Genomic DNA, 23,855 nt, shown 5'->3' with positions numbered 1-23,855 from the left:
TCCCCCCATCACTTCATGCCCTGGTTTTGGCTGGGATAGAGTAAATTTTCCTCTCAGTAGCTGGTACAGCGCTGTGTTTTGGATTTAGCAGGAGAATAATGTTGATAACACAGGGATGTTTTGGTTGCTGCTAAGTAGCAGTCACCTTAAACCAAGGACTTCTCTGTCTCCCATGCTCTGCCAGTGAGGAGCTGCATGAGAAGCCATGAGGGACAGGACAGGTGATCTGAATTAGCCAAAGGGATATTCCATACCATGGAACATCATGCTCAGTGTATAAACTGGGGGCAATTGTCTGTGAGGGGCTGGGGGCTGGGCTGGGCATCGGTCAGTGGGTGGTGAGCATTGGGCATCACTTGTTTCTCTTGGGTTTTATTCCTCTCCCACTCGTTTTCATTGCTGTTGTTAATGTTATTATTTTCAATTATTAAACTGTTCTTATCTCAACCCACAAGGCTCACCTTTTCTTTTTGATTCTCCTCCACACTGTAGCAGGGAGGGGAATGAGGCAGCTGCGTGAGACTGTAGTTAAACCTCAACACTCCTGAACCTGTTGGACAGAATTTGGGAGAGAAACCACAGGAGAAGCTATTGAAACAGTGATACCAACATCTGACAAGTTTTGTGCAAATTTGTGACTGTTCCCACTGAGGGAAAAGCAGGGATGTTGCAGGCTCTGGCTTGGCATCCGCTGCTGGGCTGATGGTCGGGTGCCTGCCCTGCCTGCTGCCCAGCCAAATGCTGTGGGCAGGGTACATGAGGGACAGGGGAAGGAGGGTGGGTATTTAGGGACACAGACTTGTGGAGAAAACAAAGGGCTTGTGAGGCAAGAAGGTCTCTGAGAAGCAGAGAGGATCTGGGGTATTGCAGAGGAGGAACTATAAAAATCAGGGATTATTGTGGCGTGGGTGGATGTGGGGATGCAGAGCCGTGGAAGGGCAGGGACACTGAGCCATCTCCAGCTGCCATGGACATGTTTTCCTCCTTCTGCAGGGAGAAGCAGAAGGAGGAGGGGAAAGAAATCTTGAATAGGTGTCACCTTTCTCTTTTCTCTTTATTGCCACCATGGTGTGATGAAATATTTTTTTTCTGGAGAAGTTTAACCTCCACTTCCCTACCAGTTTTAAGGGTTTCTTAAAATTAAGTTACCTGCACATGGCTGTTAAGTGTCTAGCACTGGGTACCTGTACAGAAATATTTTTATGTGATGGTCTTATTTTTGCCCTGAGGCCTGTAAGATGTGATCCCATCCTAGTCATAGTAAAAGTGCTCATAAAAAGGATAAATAAACTCTAAATAAACTTCTTTTCTTTCTGCCATTGGGGAGTGACAAAATAATTCGTAAGGAGAAGGTTCTTTTTCACTGTTAATGTCCAGTTATAAATTCAGCCTCTGATGGGAATAGACAGGTATTTGGAGATGTGGGTAATAAGCTGCTCAACAGATCTCTCTGGATCAAAGCCAGCCCTGCAGTGACATCTTACTGCTATTTTAAAAATATTTAAAAAATAACAATATATCAAAGCATGAGAAATTCTGAGGCTGTGATTGCCAGGGCATCCCACAGCGTGAGGAGCCAGCAGCACTAGCACACAGCAGTCCCCCAGTTTGGGGAGCTGGGGCCAGCACCCACCAGAGGAGACCTGGGGAGGTCTGTGGATGCTCTGGCCACACTCCCAGGTGCTGAGAGTCCCCTCCTCTGCTGGGGGAGCTGCATCTCCTCAGTAACCTCTCCTCACACCTCCAAGAATGTGACACGTGCTGTAACTGCATTTGCATTACCCACTTCTGGTGGCTGAGGCACGAACTGTTCAGCGTTTATTTATTTATTTTTCAACAGGATGGAGGCAAAATTTTGCTGAATGCTGCCATCTGCTGTGCGTTTCATGTGATTATGACCATTTCAAATTGGTCTCTGGTAGAGATAATGCTGCTTAGAGTAAAGGTAACCAAATAAATGACGCATGAAGTTGTATGAAAAGGATCTAAAACTCCCTTCCACTTGACCCTCTATGCAAAATGTCCTTCAAACAGTGGGAAACCTGTAGGAAGGAACTATGATTTACTGGTGATTTTAAGTGCAAATTATGTCCTCTAAGTGCTTCATGCTGTGGTGTTTCAAGACATTCTTGTTCTTTTCTCTTCCCTTCTCATTTTTCCCTCCCTCCCTGCCTTCCCCCTCTCACCTGAGAGCTCCAGGGGGACCATATTTATGGCTGGCAGCCTCAGAGCAGAGCTCTGACGTGGGTGCCTGAGGCAAGGCCAGGCTCCTGTCTCAGCTGCCAGCCCTGCCTTTACCTTGAGTAAATACGCTCCAGCATTATGAGGTGGGGAAATCAATAATCTTTTTTCCTCTTGCCCATTGCATTTTACAATTGCATTGCTCAGCTATCGAAGCTCTCTTCAGGGAAATGAATTGATGATGGAGTCAGTTTTCTTTTGATCAGGAAAAACTGGTCTGGTCATATTTTGACAACTCAAAAGATTGGTGCATTTTTACCTCTCCCCTGCCAAAAATGATGCAAACTATTCAAAAACTTACTCATATACCTGGTATTGATGCTGGGGCCACAGCCTGCTCTCCTCTACTGGGGCTGGAGGCCCACCAGCAAGAGAACGTGTGACAAAAGCAACAAAACAAACTTGGAAGCCTCTGCTCATGTTAAATACATCAAAAGAGAGATTAAAGGCAATGATCAAGCGTGCTCTTTCAGTCCAGATAAGAAACACTTCCTTGTACCTTCCCTAAAGTCAAACACACCAAGCAAGCTCCTTTCTTACTGTGCTTTATGTAATCTGGGGCTCTTGGTGCCCACAACTCTGATACTGCTTCTTACAGGCCTTTTTGTTGAAGGGAATAAATTTGGCCTGCAGATTTTAAACCAGTGCTACGCTCACCGAGATGCTGGAGTGTGTGCACCTTTCAGGGATCAAAATAGGCTGGAACCAGAACCAGCAGGATGCACAGTGCAGCACTGAGAATGCCAGTTTCCAGCCTGCTTTGGGATATTGGAGACACTCCAAAAAGTGAAGAGACTGATCTAATTTTTTTAAGCCTAATGTACAGTTCTTAAATTTGCATTTACAGGTTTATGTGAATCTTGCCCTAAGAACAGAGCTGGGCAGATGCCCACTTCTGTGCTGGGATGTACCTGGTGCAGGATGTGTTAAAAGCATGTCAAAAGCAAGTTAAGTGCATGTCACCTCTCAGAAGGCACTTTGGCTTCCTCAGACACCAAGCTTAGGTTCTTGTTTTTATGCTCATCTCTGTCTCTTTACAGAAATTTCCTATTCATTTGTACAACTCAAGGGAAAAAAAAACAAAAGGGATTTTGGATTGGCCAAAGGAGAGTTCATCCATGTGATGTTTCTCAGAGTGTCTGGGAAAACTGCATATTGAATAAAAGTCACCTGTGGCTCATCCAAACTTACCAGCTTTGTCTCAGTTTCCAGACTAAACTCTTGTGGTGACAGGAACAGATGATGAATGGCAAAGGAGTTTTCCTTCACGTGCTGGACATTTCTTGCAGCGTCCAGCATGTGAAGAACATTGGATGAATTTCCCAAGAGCCTGTGACATATTGCTGCAGGGCAATGCCTACGAGCAGGTTGTGTTTCTAAGGGTTACCGTGGTTGTAATTTAACCCTGTGCCACACCAGTGATGTGAGTTCACAAACCTGAGGCTGTTTCATCAGCCTCTTTAATAAGGTGGCAAATATACACTCCCCTAATATAAAGGTCTTAAACACTCCCAAGGTGTTTACCATGAAACCCCTAATCAGGATTAGTTAAACCAGAGCTGCCTTCAGCCCCACCTGGTTTGGCAGCCCTCTGTACCTGCACATGCAGTGTTGAAAATTATTTTTGTTGAATAAAGAGAAGAAACCCCAAGGAAAAGGAAAGGCTTGGTAGCCTGCCTTAAAAACTCTTTGAAAAGTTACTTTTTTGTCTACCAGTTCATTCCAGCTGTAATACTGAGTACCACTAAAGACCAGTTCATCAGTCCCACTTCTCTCTGAATAAAATTCAATGCCCATGTCCATACAAAACACCTCCCACAGCAAATGTCCTAAACCCCCAGGTATCTTCACCTGGCTTAACATAAAGAAACATGTTAATATTGTGATTATATTTATTTTAAAGCCTCTGGCATGAATATTATGGGCATAAGGAGGGGGAGGAAAATCCAGCTGTAAGGAGGGACTCATATGGTAAAGGGGTTGGAGCTGGGTGATAAAAGGTCCCTTCCAACCCAACCCATTCCATGATTCTATGATTCTATATCCTGCCTGTGCATAATTAAGACAGCACAGCAAGGGGTTTAACAGAAATGAGAAGGAAGATTGAAGGAAGATTTTCAGGCTTGCTGGGCTGGGTCTACCTATAAGTGACTGTCATTGATCTGGGGGTCAATGTGGCTTCTGGTTGGGAGGATTTCAGCAGCTTTCCTCATTTTACACTGGATTTCTCTTTAATATAAAAGCAGACCACAATGGATACTTATCATACAGTCTTTTTATGGAAACACAAGAGTGCAAAAGGAATTTTCAGGGGTCCTTTCAGAAATATGAAATAACAACACTGTCAGCTCCAAGAGCAGCACCCCCTTCTCCAGACTGCTGGTAATACTAATGTTGGGCTGTGAAACTGTCATGATAACAAGCAATGAGCATTAAAACTCTTCCGAAAATGTCTCAGCTGCACAAGGTTTCAACATACTTTGTTGTAGTTCTGTCATGTTTCTGTCAGTTGAAATTAATCCCAGTTTCTGTGTCAGCTTTGCGATAATGATTCCCTCTTCTTTCCAGCAACATTCAACAACATTCCAACACTGCAGTTTCTTCAGTCAGGGTGAAAGCTTTTGGTGCAGTGTCCTGTGATATCAAGGTTTGTATCCACAGAACAATGTGGAGGTTGACAGTTCATGCAGGTTTGCTGTTTTCTCTCGAATTTGACCTGATACGTTGCAGCAAAAATTAAGTTCTGATTCTGCCGGCGCTTTCTTGCAGCAGTGGTGATGCAAATACTGATTTAGAAGCACACAGACTGCATCCAAAACCACATCTTAAGCAGATCACCAGCACTTGATCAGATGGTAAGATCAATTTTGGCTGATATTGGAAAGCTCTGACAATATTATCCATTTTTCGGCGATCAATTCTAAAATTGACAACTTCCACCCGGGATTTTTACAAAGGGCAAGTATCAAACAATCAAGAATTTGCCAGCCTAAAAATAGCTGAGGCTGTTACATTAAACTGGAAATCAGGAAACCACAGCAGCACTTCAGGTGTTTTGTCCTTTGTCTGGCTGGCATCAGTCCATCCACAGATGGTGTCACTAATAGGCACGAAGAGTGAGGGATCTGTATTGTCCCATCAGCAGAGAAAGGGAGGGAAAGCAGGGCAGAAAGAAACTCCTCTTCCATTTAGGTTCAGTCATCTCAGAATTTTCCAGTCAAGTTACAACTTGTTGCTCATTTCAGAGCTATTTACTTCAGGAGAACACCAAAGAATTCGATTTTTGGGAACTTTGTTCACAGTGACATGATAATATACTTGAATTCAGAGATTATTTTTTCTAACAGTTGAACATACTTGTCAAAAGTGCCAACTTTCTGCTTCCTGCATGCTTTATGGATTCAAAGGAAGCTGCTGCTGCCTGAGTAACAGAGCATGGACCTCTTATGGACCTACATGAATACTTTCAGGAAAAAAGGAATTTTTGTAGTCTGGTTCTTGGAAGGTAAGTACTAAAGTAACAGTGAGCAACCTGATACAAAGTTCTGGTCTTTTTCTGCAAAACTTGATCGTGACAGCATTCAGGGTTATCAGTCTTAGCTTTTTTGCTATGTGTAAAAATTGTAGCTGACAGTAAACACACATGCTCATCATCCAGCATCCATCTGCCTCTTCCATCCAAAACAGGCTGAATGTGCAACAGTTTGCATCAAGTGCAGCTGCCAGCAACAAAAATAAACGGTAAAAGGTGTTCTGTGAAGGTCCAAAGCTCAGAACAGGTGACCAGAAGAGTGGGATGGGTCCTTCTGCAGGGCTGGAGCGTGATGTGGGTTTTCAGGAGCCCAAAGCATGGCCACTCTCCTCAGGTCTGCAGTTCTTCTCTCTGGGGAAAAAAAACCCCCCAGTTATGCATCTGTTGCAAATGCTGGTGTAGCCACCTATTGAATTCTGAAGGGGTTTTCCCACTGTACTCAGGTCACCAGGGGAACTGAGGGGCTGCTGGAGCCAGTCCTGCCAGCAGGATCATAGAAACATGGAATGGCTTGGGTTGGAAGAGACCTTACAGCCCATCCCATTCCATCCCCTGCCATGGGCAGGGACACCTTCCACTATCCCAACTTGCTCAGAGCCCCATCCAGCCTGGCCTTGGACACTTTCAGGGAAGGGGCAGCCACAGCTTTTCTGGGAAACCTGTGCCAGGGTCTCACCACCCTCACAGGGAAGAATTTCTTCCGAACATCCTATCTAAATCTACTCTCTGTTGGTTTGAAGCCATTCCCCCTTGTCTTGTCATTCCAGGCCCTTGTAAACAGTCTCTCTCCAGCTCTCTTGTAGGTTCCCTCAGGCACTGGAAGGCTGCAGTTAGGTCACCCCAAAGCTTCTCTTCTCCAGTTTGATCTGGGCTATGCCCCAGTACAGCTCTGCCAGGTACAAGCCATCCCCTTGGCCCCACTTCCAAGGGCACACTAATTCTACTTTCTTTTGGTTTGCTTCGAGTCCATTAAAAAGTGTCTATGTTTCCATGCTGCAGCTGGAAATCCTTTCTAAGGGGATAAATTGAGGAATTAATGCTGACATCTGAAGGATGTCCCTCTGAAAAAGCTAATATTTTAGCATTTGGCTCGACGAAGACTTTGCTGTACTTTTTTCTCCCTTGATCATTTATAATGGAAATCTGTGATTTTATTTGATATGACCTCTTCATCTGAAATGTTAGTACATGCAAAAAAATCACAATTATATATATATTTGGGGGGAAGAAAATCAAGTAATATTATAGGTCTTGAAGATTCAGAAATATCCTGTTTTCCTGTTTTCTCTGAGTGACAGATAGGCTTGTGATAGCATAAATCTTCATGTGCAATATAAGCTGTGAAAAGAGTGTGTGTCATCCAGTATTCAGACGTGGGCTGAGCTGAAACTGCACACATCACCTTATTTTGGGCATTTGCTTGTCTGTGAATGTTTGATATTGGCAGTTTGGTTTGAGGAGGAAGTCTCACAAATTTCACAAATGAGATGGTGACAGGGGTGGTTTCATCACGTGCCTGGACTGCTGGATTGCTGGGGCTGGAACAGCATCATTGCTATCCCTGCATTCCCTCATTCCAGCAAGGAACAGCATTGAATGCTGAACAGCAGCACTGTCTGCGAGGGCAAGGCTGGAGCAGGATGGGATGCATGCTCTGGTGTTTAGGATGGCTTTGCCACAAAGACAGGAAAATTACAATTAAAAGCCTGTGCACAGCTCTCTACCTGTGTCTGCATGTCCAGAATCCTCCCAGGGCACTGGGAGAGGGTTCACCTGCCTTGCACTTGCCCTGTCTAGTGCCACTTGAGGTGTCTTAGTGCACTCGGCACCACCTGTGCCTTCGTAGGGTATCCGAGCCATCCCCATGGGGATGGATGGTGGATACAACCCAGGGTGAGCTGCAGATCCTTGCCTTCTGCAGGAACACCTGTGACCCAGCAGGACAGCCTGAGATCTCTAAAATGTCTCTGCATGCCTCTGCTTAGGCAATGGAGCCCTGCCTGGGAGTCCCACTGGAGCACAGTGCCTGTCTCTGCTCAGCTGACTCTCCGGCAGCACTGGAGAGGTGCTGACAGCAGCAGAGCTGGGCTCCAGTGAGTGGTTCAGCAGGGAGTGGGCCACCCTTGGGTCAGGTGAAGGTGGCTGCAGTGTCCCCTCACTTCCCTGTCTCTGCTCTCCTCTCCTTCCAGACAACACCGTGTTCTCTCTGCAATTCCTTTGGCCCACTCAGCTTCCACTCCCCAGACCTTTCTGTAGCAGCCTCACGGCTTCAAATCAAGTCACAGAATTATGGAGTGTTAAGGGTTGGAAGGGACCTTCAAGATCAGTTCATCCCAACCTCTGCCATGGGCAGGGACATCTCCCACTATCCCAGGCTGCTCCAAGCCCCATCCAACTTGGCTTTGGACACTGCCAGGGATGGGGCAGCCACAGCTGCTCTGGGCAACCTGTGCCAGGGCCTTCCCACCCTCACAGGGAAGAATTTCTTCCTGCTGTCTAGCCTAAATTTCCCCTCTTTTGGTTTGTACCCATTACTCCTTGTCCTGTCACTCCAGTTCCTGACAAAGAGTCCCTCTCCAGCTTCCCTGTAGCCCCTTCAGACACTGGAAGTTGCTCTGAGGTGTCCTCACAACCATCTCTTCTCCAGGCTGAGCAGACACATCTTTCTCAGCCTGTCTTCTTTGTGGAGGTGCTCCAGTCCTCTTACCAGCTTTGTGTCCCTTCTCTGGACTTGCTCCAACAGTCCCATGTCCTTCCTATTTTGGGGGCACCAGAACTGTACTCAGTTACAGTTCCCTATAATCTCTTTCCTTGATGCCCATCTCCTGACTCAGCCTTTCCACACCCCCCTGCTCTGCTCCAGCCCCCCTCCCCAGTGATCCCCACCCATATGGATGTGCTGTCCTCTCCTCTCTACCCCTGTGGGGTGCTCCCAGCCCCTCACTAAACCCCTGCACCCTGCTCTGCCCGAGGACCTGCCTTGATCCCCAAACACCCCCTCGAATTTCACATGTCTATATGGCACAACTCAGCTCTCACAAATACAGGCAAAACCCCGTGTGGCACAGGAGGAGCGAAGTGACACCAGAGGTGGAGGAACAGGGCAATCCCAGACCTCCATCTGCTCGTGGATCCAGTCCAGGAAGGAAGTGGTTCGGCTGTAGACGCCTGGCTTGTTCTTCTCTGCACAGCCCACTCCAAAGCTGGTGGTCCCCACCAGCTTCCAGATACTCATATCTTCACATGCTAAAGGCCCCCCACTATCTCCCTGAGGGAAAAAGAATGAAAATAAATGTCAAGGTCCCAGAAAAGGAGGGAAATGTCTATTCGGGGAGGTAGGGGAAGAGACACAGTCCAATAATTCAAGAGTCTTTTCTCTGCCCTCTTCTGGGTCCTGGGAAAAGCACATTATAGCAGGACTTGGAGACTTCTGAGACGTGTATTAGATTATATTTTTATTTTCCTGGCTCCTGGCTATTGAGCTGAGCTGAGCCCAAGGCTGCAACACCAAGCTCACATCTCACCTCCTTCCCTGCCTGCTCCTGCCTGCTTCTCCAGCCCTTCCCAGACACTTTGCTAAGCAGACTCAACTCAATGGACTCACATCTAAGTACTGAAAACTCCCCATTTCTTTTTTGCTGGGCGGTTTCCTGCCCTACGAGCATCAAAGCCAGCACAACAACTGGAAAAAAGGGAATTTGGAACAGGCCAGTCCCACTGGTGAGCAGGGCTCCTCCTGTCACGTGGAGCTGTGTGCTGAGCACGCTGCCTTGGGCAGCTCTCCCGGGCAGAGATGGTGCCAGCTGCCTTTTTGGGGGCGTTGTGTGCAAAAAGGGGATGAAATGCAGATTTAGGCACCCACTGCCTTTGCTTTATTTTGTCCCAGGTGTGGATGGGATGGAGCAAGTCTGGAAACATGAAGTCCACAGAATCCCAGAGAGGTTTGGGTTGGAAGGGACATTGAAGTTCATGATCCAAGCCCCCTGCTTGGAACAGGGACACCTTCCACTAGGAATTCCTCCCCAGCCTTAGCTGGCTGCTTTTCACCATGGGCTTTCTGCACCTTTCAGGTCTCTGGAGCTGCTCACAGTGCAGGGAAACGCAATTCAGTGCAGTGCAGAGGCCACAGCCAAGGCAGAGAAAGGATGGCACTGTGCTGCAGCACATGCAGCAAATCAAAATATGCCTTAAGCAAATTTGGCTTCAGAAGTAACAGATAAGGTCCAGAGAAGAAGTATAAAAAGGAAATTGTAGCGTGTGAATGCACGTGGTCTGTGATTGATAATCGTGGTGAGCAGAATAAATGGCACAAACCCAAATGTTTGCCCAAGAAAAGCTTGGGTGTGCTTTCTGATAACTTATCACTCATGTTTTCCCATTTCCAGTGAGCACAGTTGCAGTTTGGAAACTTCCATACCTGGCAGGTGTCCACCCCTCCCTTTAGGAAACCAGCACAAAGCATTGAAGAAGTTATGATCCCACCGTAGACATCCCTGTGATTGCAAATTGCATTGGAAATCAGAGGAACACCTGCATAATTCATGGTGTCGGATGTATCACCTGTTAAAAAACCAGAAAAAATGGAAAAAAAACCAGAAAAACCAGAAAAAACCAGAAAAAACACAGAAAAACCCAGAAAAAAAAACCCAGAAAAAAACAGAAAAAACCTTCCTGTCCTTGAAAATAATCTCCATTTATAAACAGAGAATGTTTTATATGTAAGGAATTGGCAAGGAAGGATGAAAGAAAGAAGGTTAAATGACAAGACAAAAGTAAGGCAATGTGGTGTCTCATCACTTACAGAACACAGTAATTATCCACTCTGTAGAGATGTGGATTATCACAGTGTATAAATAACAATAAAATCTGGACATTGTATGTTTCCACTTCAAACTAGACAATCAATGACACTAATGAACTAAAAAACTTGTTGAACATTGTGTTCAATACTAGTGCCAAAAACCTGTTCTGAATTTATCACCTGCTCTGTTAGTCAACAAATCATCTGCAAATATCTGATTTACTTTATAAATATTTATTTTATTTCATTCAGAGCCTGAATGGATCCCTTCTACAAATGGGAGTATTTGCACACTGCCTATTGTCAATTTAGGGCTGTTTTTTTTTTTTTAATGTGGCAAACCTTGCTTTCATTTTCTCCCCACCTTGGGCTGTTATCTGTGGGTCAGGTAACGTTCTGATCTTGTTCTCTGAACAAAAAGAACACGTTCAATGACATGAATGAGGAGTGATAAAAAACAATTACCTGACAATTCACACATTTTCACATGAAGGTGGTTCAGTTTATATTATTGATTAACATGACCTGTGAGTCATGGTAAAAAAAAAAAAAAAAATTAAACATTTCCCTTTTCTTTCTGATGTTGTTTCATCCAATTTCTACATCACCCAACCTGCCTGAAAAAACACATATGCTGTCTCTAAAAAAAAGGGATGGTTAAGTGTTGCATTCATACTGTGCTTTCTATGCTTGGAGTTCTAAAGGGCACAGCCTTTTTGACTGAGGCTGAGTACAACACTGTGGGCACTTTATATGTGTAATTTTCAACTGTTTCAGAGGATACCATCCATTCCTTGTGATAAGAGTTGGCACACCACTTTTGGAGTTCAGTTTGTGCATAAAATTCAGTAATATATCTTCTTTCCTCCTCCAGGTATTCCAGAAAATTTAGTGTTCAACAGTGCCCCAACCAAACCCTGTATTCACTGTATGTAAGATGTGTGCATGCAGTGAAATCATCAGCAGACTATTTAAAATACCTCCTTCCACAGTTGCTCCCCATCCTGATACCCAGCACATTTTCCCTGCTGGGAAATGTTCACCAAAATTGGGCAGACAGATCGGTTCAATGTGACCTATTTAAAAAAAAAAAGAAAAAAGGAAAAAAAAAAGAGAGATAAGACAGGATCAAAATTTAGCAAAAAAAGTTTATGTGTCTCAGAAAAACTTAAAGATTTGGCTCACAGTGAACTTGTGATGAACACCACCCACTCCCCACATAAATAGCCTGGCAGTTTTCTGCAGGTTTTTGTCTTGTGGGCAACACCGAGGGTTTGAGACAACTCCCACAGCAGCGTTTTGGGAATGAAGCCACAGAAGGATGTGTCAGCAGGTCAATAAATTGAAGAATGAGCAAACAAGAAATGCAGCTGAAGGGCAGATCAGAGGTCCCAGGGCTTCTGGGTGAGACAAGGAGCTGGGTGTGCACGTCCCTGAAAGGACAACAAGATTCCTGGAGGGCTCTTTGCTTCCCTTCCATCAGCTCACAGAGTTTCGGCGCCTCTGTGCTCTGGGACATGGAATTTCATGTGATAAAATCAATGTTTGATGCTTGCAGGGACAAACTGGTGCTGAGTAAAAGGAGGGAAAATGCAAAATATAACTGGGCAGTTCCCAGTGGCTCTGTTCTCCACAGTGCAGTGATCCCAGCTCTAAGCCCCCATCCCTCCACAGTGGGATCTTGCTCAGGTGCAGAGCCACTAGTGTTCCTTACAGCTTCCCAAAGTTATTCATAAGCAAAATAAAACAGCAGCAGTTGAGATACAAATCAGAACAGTATCAAGCTTAATTTTCATTAAAAGTGAAAGTTTAAACCATTACAAGAGAATTGACTGAAGAATTGACCGTCTAGATGTGTCAGAGATTGCCAGCTTCCCTTTGCAGTCAGCTCACAGTGATTAGGAGGCATTGGCAGGTGAGCATTTCAATTAATACAATATTATTATATGTTATTTCAACCCATTGTATCAACTGCAGGTAGCATCTTACCAAGAAAATAAAAGTAGTTTTCATCTAAATCATCGTTATATTCAAATTGCCTTTTTTTCCCTTGGAAATTTAAGGTTGATTTTCAGCTTTGGACACTGCTGAATCCCCCAATATTCACGGAAAGGACATGATAAAAATCTCTGTGACCTCCAAGCAGAACAAGGCAGGGTGTTTATTTTAGATAGGAAGAATATTTAGAAAGAATAAAGTTAATGTTTGCCTATTAATAAATGCCTGCAGTAAATCAATACCAGCGCGGACTGGGAACATTTTGCAGCACGTTGTGGCTGTCCATGCCTGGATGTGGAGTGCAGAGGAGGTGCTCACACTGAGGCTGGGTGGTTTCTGCTGGTGTTTCAGCTGGGAAAGGTGAGGAAGCCAAGTGAAAGCTCACAGAGATAAATTACCATTGAGAGCAAGAGGTGCTGCCAGTTTCACCAGCGCTATATCATTCCCCATTGTCTTGGGTTTGTAATTCCGGTGGTATATGATTTTTTCCACGGAGTGTGGGTGAGCCTGGGTGTCCTGCTGAGTCACAAAACCGACCTGAACGCTCCATGAGCTCGGCAAGTACAGGCTGGAACAAAGGGGTAGAGGAGAGTGTCAAACCTCCAGGAAAACCCTCAGGTTTTTCTAATTGTCCTCTGAGCTTATGGACCACATAAACTCTACAGGCCAATAACTCCAATCTGCTGTACTGGCTTACCTCTCTGTTAATAATGGCTATGTTCTGCATCTAATCTTTTCAAAATGTAGAAAAGGTGATTAATCTTATTAACAGATTGGGTCACTGATATATTATCTGTGCAATTATCTGTATCTTTCTACAAATATGTGAGAGTTTTTCACCAGCCCAGCTGTCTGTGCCCCTATGAGACCCCACAGCTACTGCCTGGCACATCTGCACTCAGCCAGACCTCAGTGGCACTTGTGACAAGGCATTTTCAAGGAGAAGCTGCCCTTTTGGAAGGTGTTTCTGCCCCAGTTCACGAGCTGGCACATCCTTCAGCCTCCAGAACATGAGCAGCTCCTCTCCTTTTGCCCTCACTCCCCTGGGAAAAAGTTCCAGGGATGTGGGTTGTGTTACCTGCTCCCATCCCCATCACCCTTCAAACACACCACAACCACCTTGGTTGGGGGGGACAAAGTCAAGGACAAAAGTTCTAAAATGCTGAATTCCTAAGTAATTATTTTTATGGCAACACAGGGCTCTAAATAGGAACTAGGAGTGGGGTTTTTCTGTCCCACCTCTTCTCTCTACTGGGTATAAAAGCATTGTACAGAATTTACTCAGAAAAAGGCATCCATGTTGTGGATGCTTGAAAGTGATCAGAAAAATCCCATTTTAGCTGTCGAAATGTCTGTGGTGAAAGTGGCCTGGAGTTTATAAGAGCAAGAGGAGCTCTCCTGCACTATTAGCATCAAGCAAGACTGCAAAACCAGACAGCTCATTATAAATAAGAGAGAGGGCTATGTTTGTAATTACACAAAGAAGAGTTTAAATAACAATTTAGCATCTATTTACAGCTCGAAGACCTCTTCAACTGCATAAAAAGGAGCAGTGAGTAAGTGGCAAAGGGCACAAAGCACTGTACAACTGACCAATAACCACTGATTGATCCTGTCAACTTGAAAGGGATCCTGTGACTTATTTTGAAGCTCCAGTGGATCAGAGAAGCCAAATAAAAATTCTGTACATGCAACGTACAGAAACTACAGATCGGGATACCTAAAATCTAGCACTTAAGTGCTGTTTTAGGCTGATTTCCCAGGAAGCTGGGAGTGCTCAGGACATCTGGAAACTGGGGCCCTGCATTTGGACAACGTCTCGGGGAAGATTTTTTTCAATAGAGCCCCATGCAAGAAGAGAGAGAAACAGGTGAAATATTACGGATGAGGCATGAGAGTGTCCTGCAGCTTATTTTTAAGAGCAAGCAGAGGGGCCCCTGAGCAGGGGGGGATTTGGGGACTCACTCATAGACGCAGTGGGCGGCCGTGATGATCCAGCGCGGGCTGATGACGGAGCCCCCGCAGAGGTGGTGGCCCTGGAACTGCAGGCTGACCTGCCAGGGCCACTGCCGGGGCGACGACGCGTTGCCCCCCACGATCCGCGGCCCGTAGCTGGCCCGAGTGCCACAGGCTGCCAGGAAGCAAAGCTTACAGTCCAGAGAGGAAACACAGCCCTGGTTTGGGTCACCTCCAGCCCCTTTTCTCACAGCAGCAGGACCATGCCCATGGTCACATCCCAGGATGTGACAGCTCCCAGAGGTTTCTCCTGCTCTCTCCCACCCCTGCAGGATCGTTCATGGACTGGGGGCTGTGGGGCTCATGTCTTTCCCCTGCAGGTGCAGTGCTCAGGTGAGCTGTAAAACCCCCCTGCTCTGCCCTCCTTCATCCTCAGCGTCCCACACAGGCAGGCTCAAGCATCTCCTCTCCCCTTGTGATGATTTTGCTGTTGTATTTTGATTTTTTTGTATCCCAATCAGAAAACTAGCTGGCATGGGGAAGTGGGGGATGAAAATTCAATTAAGGCAGAATTTTCCTTTTCCTGCCAAGATGCCAAAGAGTTGGAATTACAGTGTGAGCCCATGGACTCAACACACAGTCCTTAAATATACACTTCCTACTGGGATTCTCACTGAAATGCTCCTGCTATCTGACACTCCCAATCTGCCCTCCCAGCCTATTTTCACTTTCTGAAATTCTTTCATATTTTACACAAAAATTACAATTTTTCTTTGGTGTGATAAACTGATAGTATAATATGCCCTGAGTACACAGTTGCTCCCACCTCTTGCCATGCAGTGTATAAAGAAGGGTAGTTTCTGATTTTATTTTCACTTTTCCTGATTCTTACCCAAACACTTTAAGATGATCACATTGCCAGAAGTGCATTCCTCCCTGAGATGAGAAGACAGTGCATCATTAGTCCCAATTCACAAATAGTGCAGTTTTTTTTCAATATTGTATCATTTTCCTGTGCACATAAATGAAAGTAACTCATATATTGAAAGAGGCACAAAGGCATGAACTCCTCCAATCTAATTAGGGCCTTTAACTGAAATACTGACGTCAGGAGCTTGGCCACCATCAGGAGGCTGCAGCCCATATGCCACCCTGCTGAGGAGGGGTTCACTTTTCCATGAGGGAAGGCTCATCAGCAGGTCTGAAGTCTCCTTGGAACCACTGCTCCCTTCTCAGTGGAAGGTAACTAAGAAAAACAAGCACTCATCAGGAGGAATAAATGGGCCATAAAGGGCTCATAAACCCACTGGGAAACATGTAAGGATCTGCAAACTGAAACAAACTGCTTCACAATGGAAAAATGTAAGTGCCTGGTGTCTATCCATTTGCAAAAAAAATGGCATCATGGGACAAACAGTCATTTGAAACGGCTCATTTGAAAGCCTTTGTTGATTTTAACAGGTCCTGGATCAGACTCTTGGTTCATATTCCAGCAAGACTGCTGCTGAACCTCAGTCTGGGATGTGTAACACCAAGCACTTATAAAGTACTACATGCCTGAAAAAACAGCAACAATCCCAAACTATCAGGAATTCCCCTTCCATTGATTGGTCTCTTTCTGTCAGGATGAAGCAGCTGAGGCATACCTGAGGTTGGTGGCATTGTGCAGGGATGTCACTTGATCAGCTGAGAACCAGTGGCTGAGGGACACGAAATGTCTTTGGAACTGCTTTTCGACTGCAGCCACGGGCAGGTAACCTGAACTCACATAACTGCAAATAAACCATCAGCACAGCTTCCCCAGACAGCATTGCAGCAATCTGCTTAAATAATTCACTAATGAAAACCACAATAATCAGGTTCTGCTAATGAAAACCACAATAATCAGATTCTGGCACTCGATAAAAGTAATTCTATCCTCCCCCTATGCTCCTTACCACATGCATGTATTTTTGACATAATCATGCGTGGAAGCCACACATGCTGAGTTACATTTAACTGGCAGAGAAAGTAAATTTTAATTGTAATATTACAATGAAGTTTTTCATTGTAAGTGGTTGGCACATTTCCTGAGGCACTAACAAGCTCATTGTCTCCTTTCTCTACAGTTATGTTTTGCAGCAGGGAGGATGATTGATTTTTAATTTTTTCTTCTCTTCTTTGTTGAAAAATTGAGATCCATTTTATCCTAAAGGCAACAAGAACTTATTCAAAGAGGCTTTATACTGCTAACCATAACAGAAATCAGAATGATGCCATTGTAAAATGACAGAGCATCATGGCAAATCACAACTTCAAATCTTTCTCAATTTTGTGAAACTTTGTGAAAGAAATGGTGCTTTTTCAGGAATGGGGTCAATCCAGCAAGAACTGCCTTGCCATGTTCTTCTCTAATCGGGAGGTGGACCTTAAATGCTAACAGATGTCATGACATGAATTGTATATACAATTTACCTACAGAGGAAGTAAAGACATGGAAAATGTTCATGTTTTTCGTGCCTCTCTGACAGGCTACTAGAGTGACAAATAGGATTTGGGTACCTGTACCACACAGGGAAGATTTAGCCAAGGAATTGTATTTAGCCATCATGCAGGATTTATAGCAGTAATGAAAGGAATTTGCCATGTACAAGTACTCAGAGCTATTTCCCACATCATCTCAAATCTCCTCAATCATATCACTCACAAAAGTGGATTGTTAAGTCATTTTTAAAGCACAAACTAACACAAGGCTTCATTGAAAACTTCAGAGTTTGTTCAGAAGGCCAAACAAAGTTTCTGGCTTTGGTGTCCATACCTTGAGAAGCCCAGGTGTTTGCAGGTTGTGTTGCCATACTCTGCTCTCCAGTCGTCGGAGCAGACCGTTCGCCAGGACCCAAAGGTGAACACTTGCAGCACTGCCCTCTTCCCACTCAGCCTGACTTTGAGATTCAGGACAAGAAAAGCCTCAGTGAGCTGTGAAGATGAACATCAGGCACACAACAGGCACACAACAGTGCCAAGGCATCGCTGTGGTGTCTGTGTTTTCTGGCTCGCTGAGTTTTGGCTACTTGTCTTTTTCATCACTTGGATTCTTTGACAGAATTTTTGTGTGCCTTTTTTTTTTTTTTTTTTTTTTCCCCCTTCCCATTAAAGAAGGGAACGGAGGTACTCTGAGCTAGGACAGCCAGGAGAAAAATATCTTTACTCAAGGGAATGTCAGCTCTAATACAGGCAGCCAGGCTGCCTGGCCCTCCAGAGAGCTTTAAGCAAGTCCTGCTGATTGCAGTGAGTTGGAGCTGCAGATGCTTTGCCCCAAGGAAACCTGTGGTCAAGGTAAGGGGTGGAAGGTGGCTGGCACCTCCTGTGTCAGAGAGGTGGATGCATTTGTGCCCAGCTGCCCTGGACCTGGGAAAGGGCACATCTGTGTGGTGGTTCCAGGGAGAAGGGAGGCCATGCACGTGGTCACTGCTGAACAGGGCTTTCCCACACGTGCCCACGAGCCAGTGTTATGGAATTGCAAAGGAAGACCAGAAAAGCAGAGGCTTTCCTGTTGCCACAGGCTGCACAGAGGCCTTGAGCCTTCCTGGGGAAAACTCTCCAAATGCTGAACACACTGTGCAGGGTTAACTGGGGCCAAAAGCTCGTGGTTCTTGTCATTCCTCCTATTGCACAGATGGAAAGCTGTGCTCCCTCCTTACCTGTGGGTACAGGAGCCAGGATTACAAGTGCACTGACCTAAATACCAGTTATTCTGTTTATTAATTTTAGAGTCTTTTCCCTCCAGTGAACACCACAGTCACCTTCCACTGCGCAGGACAGGGAGGGAGCATTTAAAACCTCCCCGTGATTCCCAAAACCACCACAGAGAGAAATTCAGACAGAGCTTATACATTTCACACGTGAAGCAGCAAACTCTGCAGCACTAAATGCGCAAAATGCTGATTTCTCCCATTCCCACATCCTTTAAGATAGTACCAGGCTTTTGCAATCATCAAAACTGACACAGCAGAACAGTGTGCCAGTGAATAGAGAGTTCTCTATTTACACACCACAAGGCAGTGAGGTTATACCTTGCAGGCAGAGGAAATGTGAGCAGTCAAAAAGCATCTGGGCTTCTAATGGAGAAAGATGATCGATATGGCAGCAACAATATTCAGCAATCATCACATTTATCTAAAGAGCAGTTTGATTTCTCATAAACTGTAAATCAGTACCTCAGAGGGATTGTTCCTCTGAAGTGCTGATTCAGATAATCCATTGGTCTCTGTCTTTCTTGCCTCACCCAAACTCTTTACAACAAGCATTCCTTGATAACTTGCCAATTCTACGGGAGGAGGTAGGAGGCATTTAAAATCAAATTTAAATTACCACATCTGTACTCATCCTCCCCTTCTTTACAGTTGAAGACACCATTGCACCTGGCTGATTTCTGGATACACTTAAAGGATGATCGACAGCGAAACTTCCCAATGCAGTTGTACTGGACTAAAAGGAATGAAAGAAAACAGGGCAATGAAAACACACTTGGAGATTAATTTAACACTTCTGAATTCCACTATCTGGCCAGATTTCAGTCTTGCTAAGGAAAAGCCATCTCCTGTATTCCAGGAACATTTGAAATACAACCTAGAGGCTGCTCCATGGTGCTGCTAAAACTCATTTATTAGTAATGACTTGTAGGAGGAGTCAGCCTTGCTGTGAGTGCTGTGTGTGCTGACTCCTTCCCAGCTCCCTCTACCCAGTTTAAGTTTCACCTGAGAGCAAGTTCCTGCCTGGTACCTCAGACCCTCAGCAACAAATTAGGGAGACCCTTGGAAAACACATCCAGTACTCGCTCTTCCCAAGGGGATGCCTCAAATTCCCACAAACTGATCCCTGTTTCAGGTATGAAGACACAACATATTTGGCCCCCGGACCTGGGCAGGTCACACTTGCCAGCCACAACTAAACTCATTCTGCATTTTCTTTTCCTTTGTAAAAGTTGTTTTTGATAGGGGGAAAGTTCTTTAACTCTTTGAAGACAAACTTAGAGAAGTGAATTATAAGACAAAAATACCGTGTGGGCTACCTGCAGGGGTTTTTTTACCCCCGGTTTCTAAACTCAGCTCATTGCCTGAGGGGAGCTAACAACATTTTACTAGAGAAAGGTTTCCTGAAGCTGCAGGTTCCCCAGTGTTGTAAATATTACACCAATCCTCTCAGGAGTGCCAGACCTATTTTATCCCTACATGTAAATAAAATTTAAAGCCATCACATCAACAAGATTTTTTACTTCCGCAAACAAGCCACAGTAGCAGTTTAATTCTATTCTCAGTAAAAAGCTCATGAAAAATTAAGCATTTGAATGGTTAAGTGAGAACTTAATGAATAACTAATGGTACTCACCACCCAGGCCAACGGCAACTGCTAGGATTACTGCAAGGAATAAACCACAGATATAGGGGAAGTATTTTAGGGAGACAAGAGCATGGCACATTGAAGGTGGTTCAATATCTCCTGGAAACCAAACAGAGGAAACAGCTTCTGTGAGGTTAAACCAGCTGAGTTTGCAATGAAAAAAGATTTATCTAACATTAAATTAGATGTCATCAATAACTCCTGGATATACTTTATGAGCTGACCTCACCTGAAGGGATTTGGATCTGCTCTTTCAGGGAATGAGAAAGCTCCAAGAGCTTTGGGGCTGCTGCTGCTCTCAGATATCCCTTGAGCATTTGCCTTGGAAGGGTCTGAATTGTGTCCCTGCAGAGCACCTGGCCTGTCCTCAATGCAATCAACAATATGAGCTCCAAATTTTCATTTTCATGGGCTACATCACACTGGGAGCTTTTCAAGTATATGAGCACCTCTGCTGAAAACGTGAGTCCTGGGATAAAAATGAAATTCAGACCTGTTTTGCCTGTGTAATCAAACTTGTGTGCAGCTCATAAATAGAAGCTCAAGACAAGACGGAGGAAAGTCACTTGTCCTTCTGGACTTGGAAGCAAGGTTAACTGAAAATTATAAAAAGCTAAATTTGAAAAAAAGCAGGATCCTCTAACTAGTCCCGAAAACTGTGAAAAAGTGATCTGCTCCAAGTTTTGCTATAAAAGCAAGAAGAGAACTGAGCAATGGCTCGAGGCTGAGTCTTGAGTTTTCAGGTAGATGCATCTAAAGTTAAAATATACATCAGTAGTAATTGCTGAATACATTTCATGAGCTGGACCTGTTCAACAACCACTGACCTCCAGAGCTGACCTCTCCTTAGTGGTATTGCTGGTCTGGAAGACAACAAGTGATTCTGCTGAAATTAATGAATGGTTCACTTGTTTCAAATGTATTTTGATATACAAAGGGCAAACTGTGGGGATAAAGAGAACACAGCTGGGTCATGGGTGCACACAGGAACTGACGGACCCTTGTCTTTAATTTTAGTTCATACAACTCTTCACTTCCCCATTCCTCAGGCTTTGAAATTGAGATTGGCAGATACAATCAGTCAAGGATAAGGAGTGACTCCGAGGGTTTATAGACTCTCTACTAAATCCCAGCTTCCTCAGACTCCCAGCAGCAGATGAATAACTGGTTTTGGCAATGGAAGTGGTGTCTGGTATGCCAAAGATCTTACACAGCTGTAGCAGCTAATGGACTAGAAAATTAAATTGCTCTATTTTCATTCTGGAAGCTCGGTCTGTCTCTGTTGGAGCCCATGGTTGTTTTGAAACCTATGGGAAGCAGCAAACAGAGATGCTAATCCTCCAAGGCTGCTGCATTGTATATTCAGGTTTTTTAATGGACCAATTTCCAGGCTGAAAAAATTTCAAACAAACCATTCAAAAATGTGTCTGAAAAGCGTGGGGAAACGTTTGTTTATGTGTGAATAACCTGGCTGTGAGAAATACTTGTGTCTGCAAGTCAACACAAGATGTCATCATGTTACTGAGCTGGCAAACCTCACACCTGGGGGAGGGAGGTCGTGTTTCTTCCTCCTCAGTGTGATTGCTTGCTCTGAGTGGGCAAGCACAGTTTGGCACACAGTGGCCATTTGGATTGCAAAGGTCAAAGGGCTCTGGGTTGTCCTTACCAGATCCATCTGCACTCGGGTCCACTCTTGCTTGTGGTATGAAGAAAAATCTTTTGAAGGTAAACTGAATTGGTGGTACTGGCGGTTCATCTTCTGTAACAGAGATGATTTCAAGACTTCCAGTAGTGGGATTTGTCTCTTGTACCTGACTCAACAAGAGGAGAAAAAAAAAGAAAAAAGAAAGAAAATAATCATTATAACGTTGTCATAGAGTCACAGAATGGTTTGGGTTGGAAAGGACCTTAAGATCATCCAGTTCCTTCCCCCACCATGGGCAGGGACACCTTCCACTATCCCACGTTGCTCCAAGCCCCATCCAGCTTGGCCTTGAACCTTTCCAGGGATGGGGCAGCTACAGCTTCTCTGGGCACCCTGTGCCAGGGCCTCACCACCCTCAAAGTGAAGAATTTCTTCCAAATATCTCATCTAAACCTTTTTGTAGCCCCCTTTGGGTACTGGAAGGCCACAACAAGGTCTCTTTGGAGCCTTCTCTTCTCCAGGATGAACACCAACTGTCTCAGCCTTTCCTCATAGCAGAGGGGCTCCAGCCCTCTGAGCATCTTCCTGGCCTCCTCTGGACTCACTCCAGCAAGGTTCATGTCCTTCCTGTGTTGGGGACCTCAGAGCTGGACATAATACATGGTTATAGACTTAATTTTCATGAGAGAAGCACTTATAATTAATTTACCAGAAAACTACTGAGGTTATTTTCTGTTCATATCTGTCTAAGCACCGTAGCTACTTTAAATAACTCACGCTGAGGGTGTGAATCCACCCCCTCCTCTATAATCTCAGTAGGAAACAAGAGAAAGACTAAAACGCGTAGGACACCAGCACAGCACCTGACAGGATCCTCATTCAGGGGAATTTTAGTCCAGTAAACTTTTGATGATTTACTACACAGGGAAAAAAATAAGGTTAGCTAGACCAGAATCTGGGGCAAATAGATTTGAAACGGTGATTTCTGATTCTGGTTCTGCACAATGGAGAAAGGAATCAGATTTTTGAACTCACAGTGGTGTGAAATAGGTCCAGGTTTGTTAAAGACAGTGGAGCTGGTAAGCTGTAAAAGCAGCATGTTTGCAGGGTCAGTCCAAGAAAATGCTTACAATGACACATTTTAGGCAAAGAATACATGTTTTATCTGTGACATTATACCTATAATGGAATATAACCTGGAATATTTTTGCACCTTTCAGCAATAAGGTTTACGGTCTTTCATTTGGTAAAATTTCACCTACATTTCAATGAACATAAATCAAACTTTGTAGAGAATCTGCCAGCATGATCGTTAAATATTAAAACCAAAAAGCCTTCTAGCTGGTGCATAATTTGCCCATCAGGAAACAAAACAGCATTGTGAAGTAAATTACCTGCAAGCTGAACACTGACATTTTGCTTATTCAGAGGCTATCACATGCTCCCGAAGCTTCACTCACCTCTTCCTGAGAAGTCATAGCTAAAAACAAAACTGTTTTCCTTCTTCATTATCGAAAGCAACCCAAAGGAAATTCGGAGTTTGCTGAGCCACCCTGCTCCGGGAGGGTTTCCAGCCGGCCGTTGCGCGCGGCATCGCGGCCGCAGCCCGTGTAACCCAACCTGGAGAGGGGTATCAGGTGGCCCCGGATGGCATGGCTACGGAAAGGGGGAGATAAAAATTCAACACGCTGTCTAATTATCCTAAGAACTCCAGGCAACATCGGAGCATTTGCAAACCTTCCCGCAACCCCTCAGCAAAGGAGCCCCAGGAACGCCACATGAGCGCTGGCTCATCCTCTGTCAAAGCTGAGGGGCCTGAATGCCAAGGGCTGTGGGTGGCAGAGGGCAGCAGCCCCAGGGCTTCACCTCTTCAGCACACAAAGCTCACAGACTCACCTTGCTCCTCCTTCACTTGGTTTAGCCTTCGCTGTGTGCCTGCACAGGGTTTTTGAAAAAAGCGTCTCATGTTGCTGAGGTATCAACTCAGTTGTACTCTGGGATTTAGAAAATGGAAATGGATGTTCAGCTGCAAGGAATGCTCAAGAGGAGTAATAATTTGGCTGGGTTGTTTTCACTAAGAAGAGAGATTCCTGACAGAGGGAAGGGTGGAGGGAAGAAGGAGAAGGAAGGATGATGCAAACAAACCACCAGAGTGTAAGTGAAACAAGGCTCCCGAGAGGCCAGGGAGGAAATTAAAGTTTTCCAGGATAAAACCCATGTCCCTGGAACATGGCTGAGATGAGAGAAGCTCTTCAGTCCCTTTTCTGTGCACAATGGAAACTAGCACTTCCAAAGGAGAGGAC

General features: G+C 44.9%; 1 protein-coding gene across 1 annotated transcript; it reads right to left on the bottom strand.

The window, feature by feature from the left end:
- Window positions 1–4,476: 4,476 nt before the first annotated feature.
- On the bottom strand, window positions 4,477–21,757 carry TMPRSS3 (transmembrane serine protease 3; the record flags this gene model as incomplete). The annotated part of the gene is made up of 12 exons (XM_010394635.3): window positions 4,477–6,124; window positions 8,889–9,041; window positions 10,191–10,333; window positions 11,555–11,650; window positions 12,971–13,140; window positions 14,538–14,703; window positions 15,421–15,464; window positions 16,175–16,300; window positions 17,326–17,449; window positions 18,879–18,995; window positions 19,896–20,006; window positions 21,574–21,757. Coding segments are annotated over 12 exons (1,455 nt in total), but the record flags the coding sequence as incomplete, so codon positions are not given.
- Window positions 21,758–23,855: the final 2,098 nt, after the last annotated feature.

This window comes from Corvus cornix, chromosome 1 (genome assembly GCF_000738735.6).
Source record: "Corvus cornix cornix isolate S_Up_H32 chromosome 1, ASM73873v5, whole genome shotgun sequence".
Lineage (NCBI taxonomy): Eukaryota > Metazoa > Chordata > Aves > Passeriformes > Corvidae > Corvus > Corvus cornix.
This window is presented reverse-complemented; position numbering and strand designations above follow the sequence as displayed.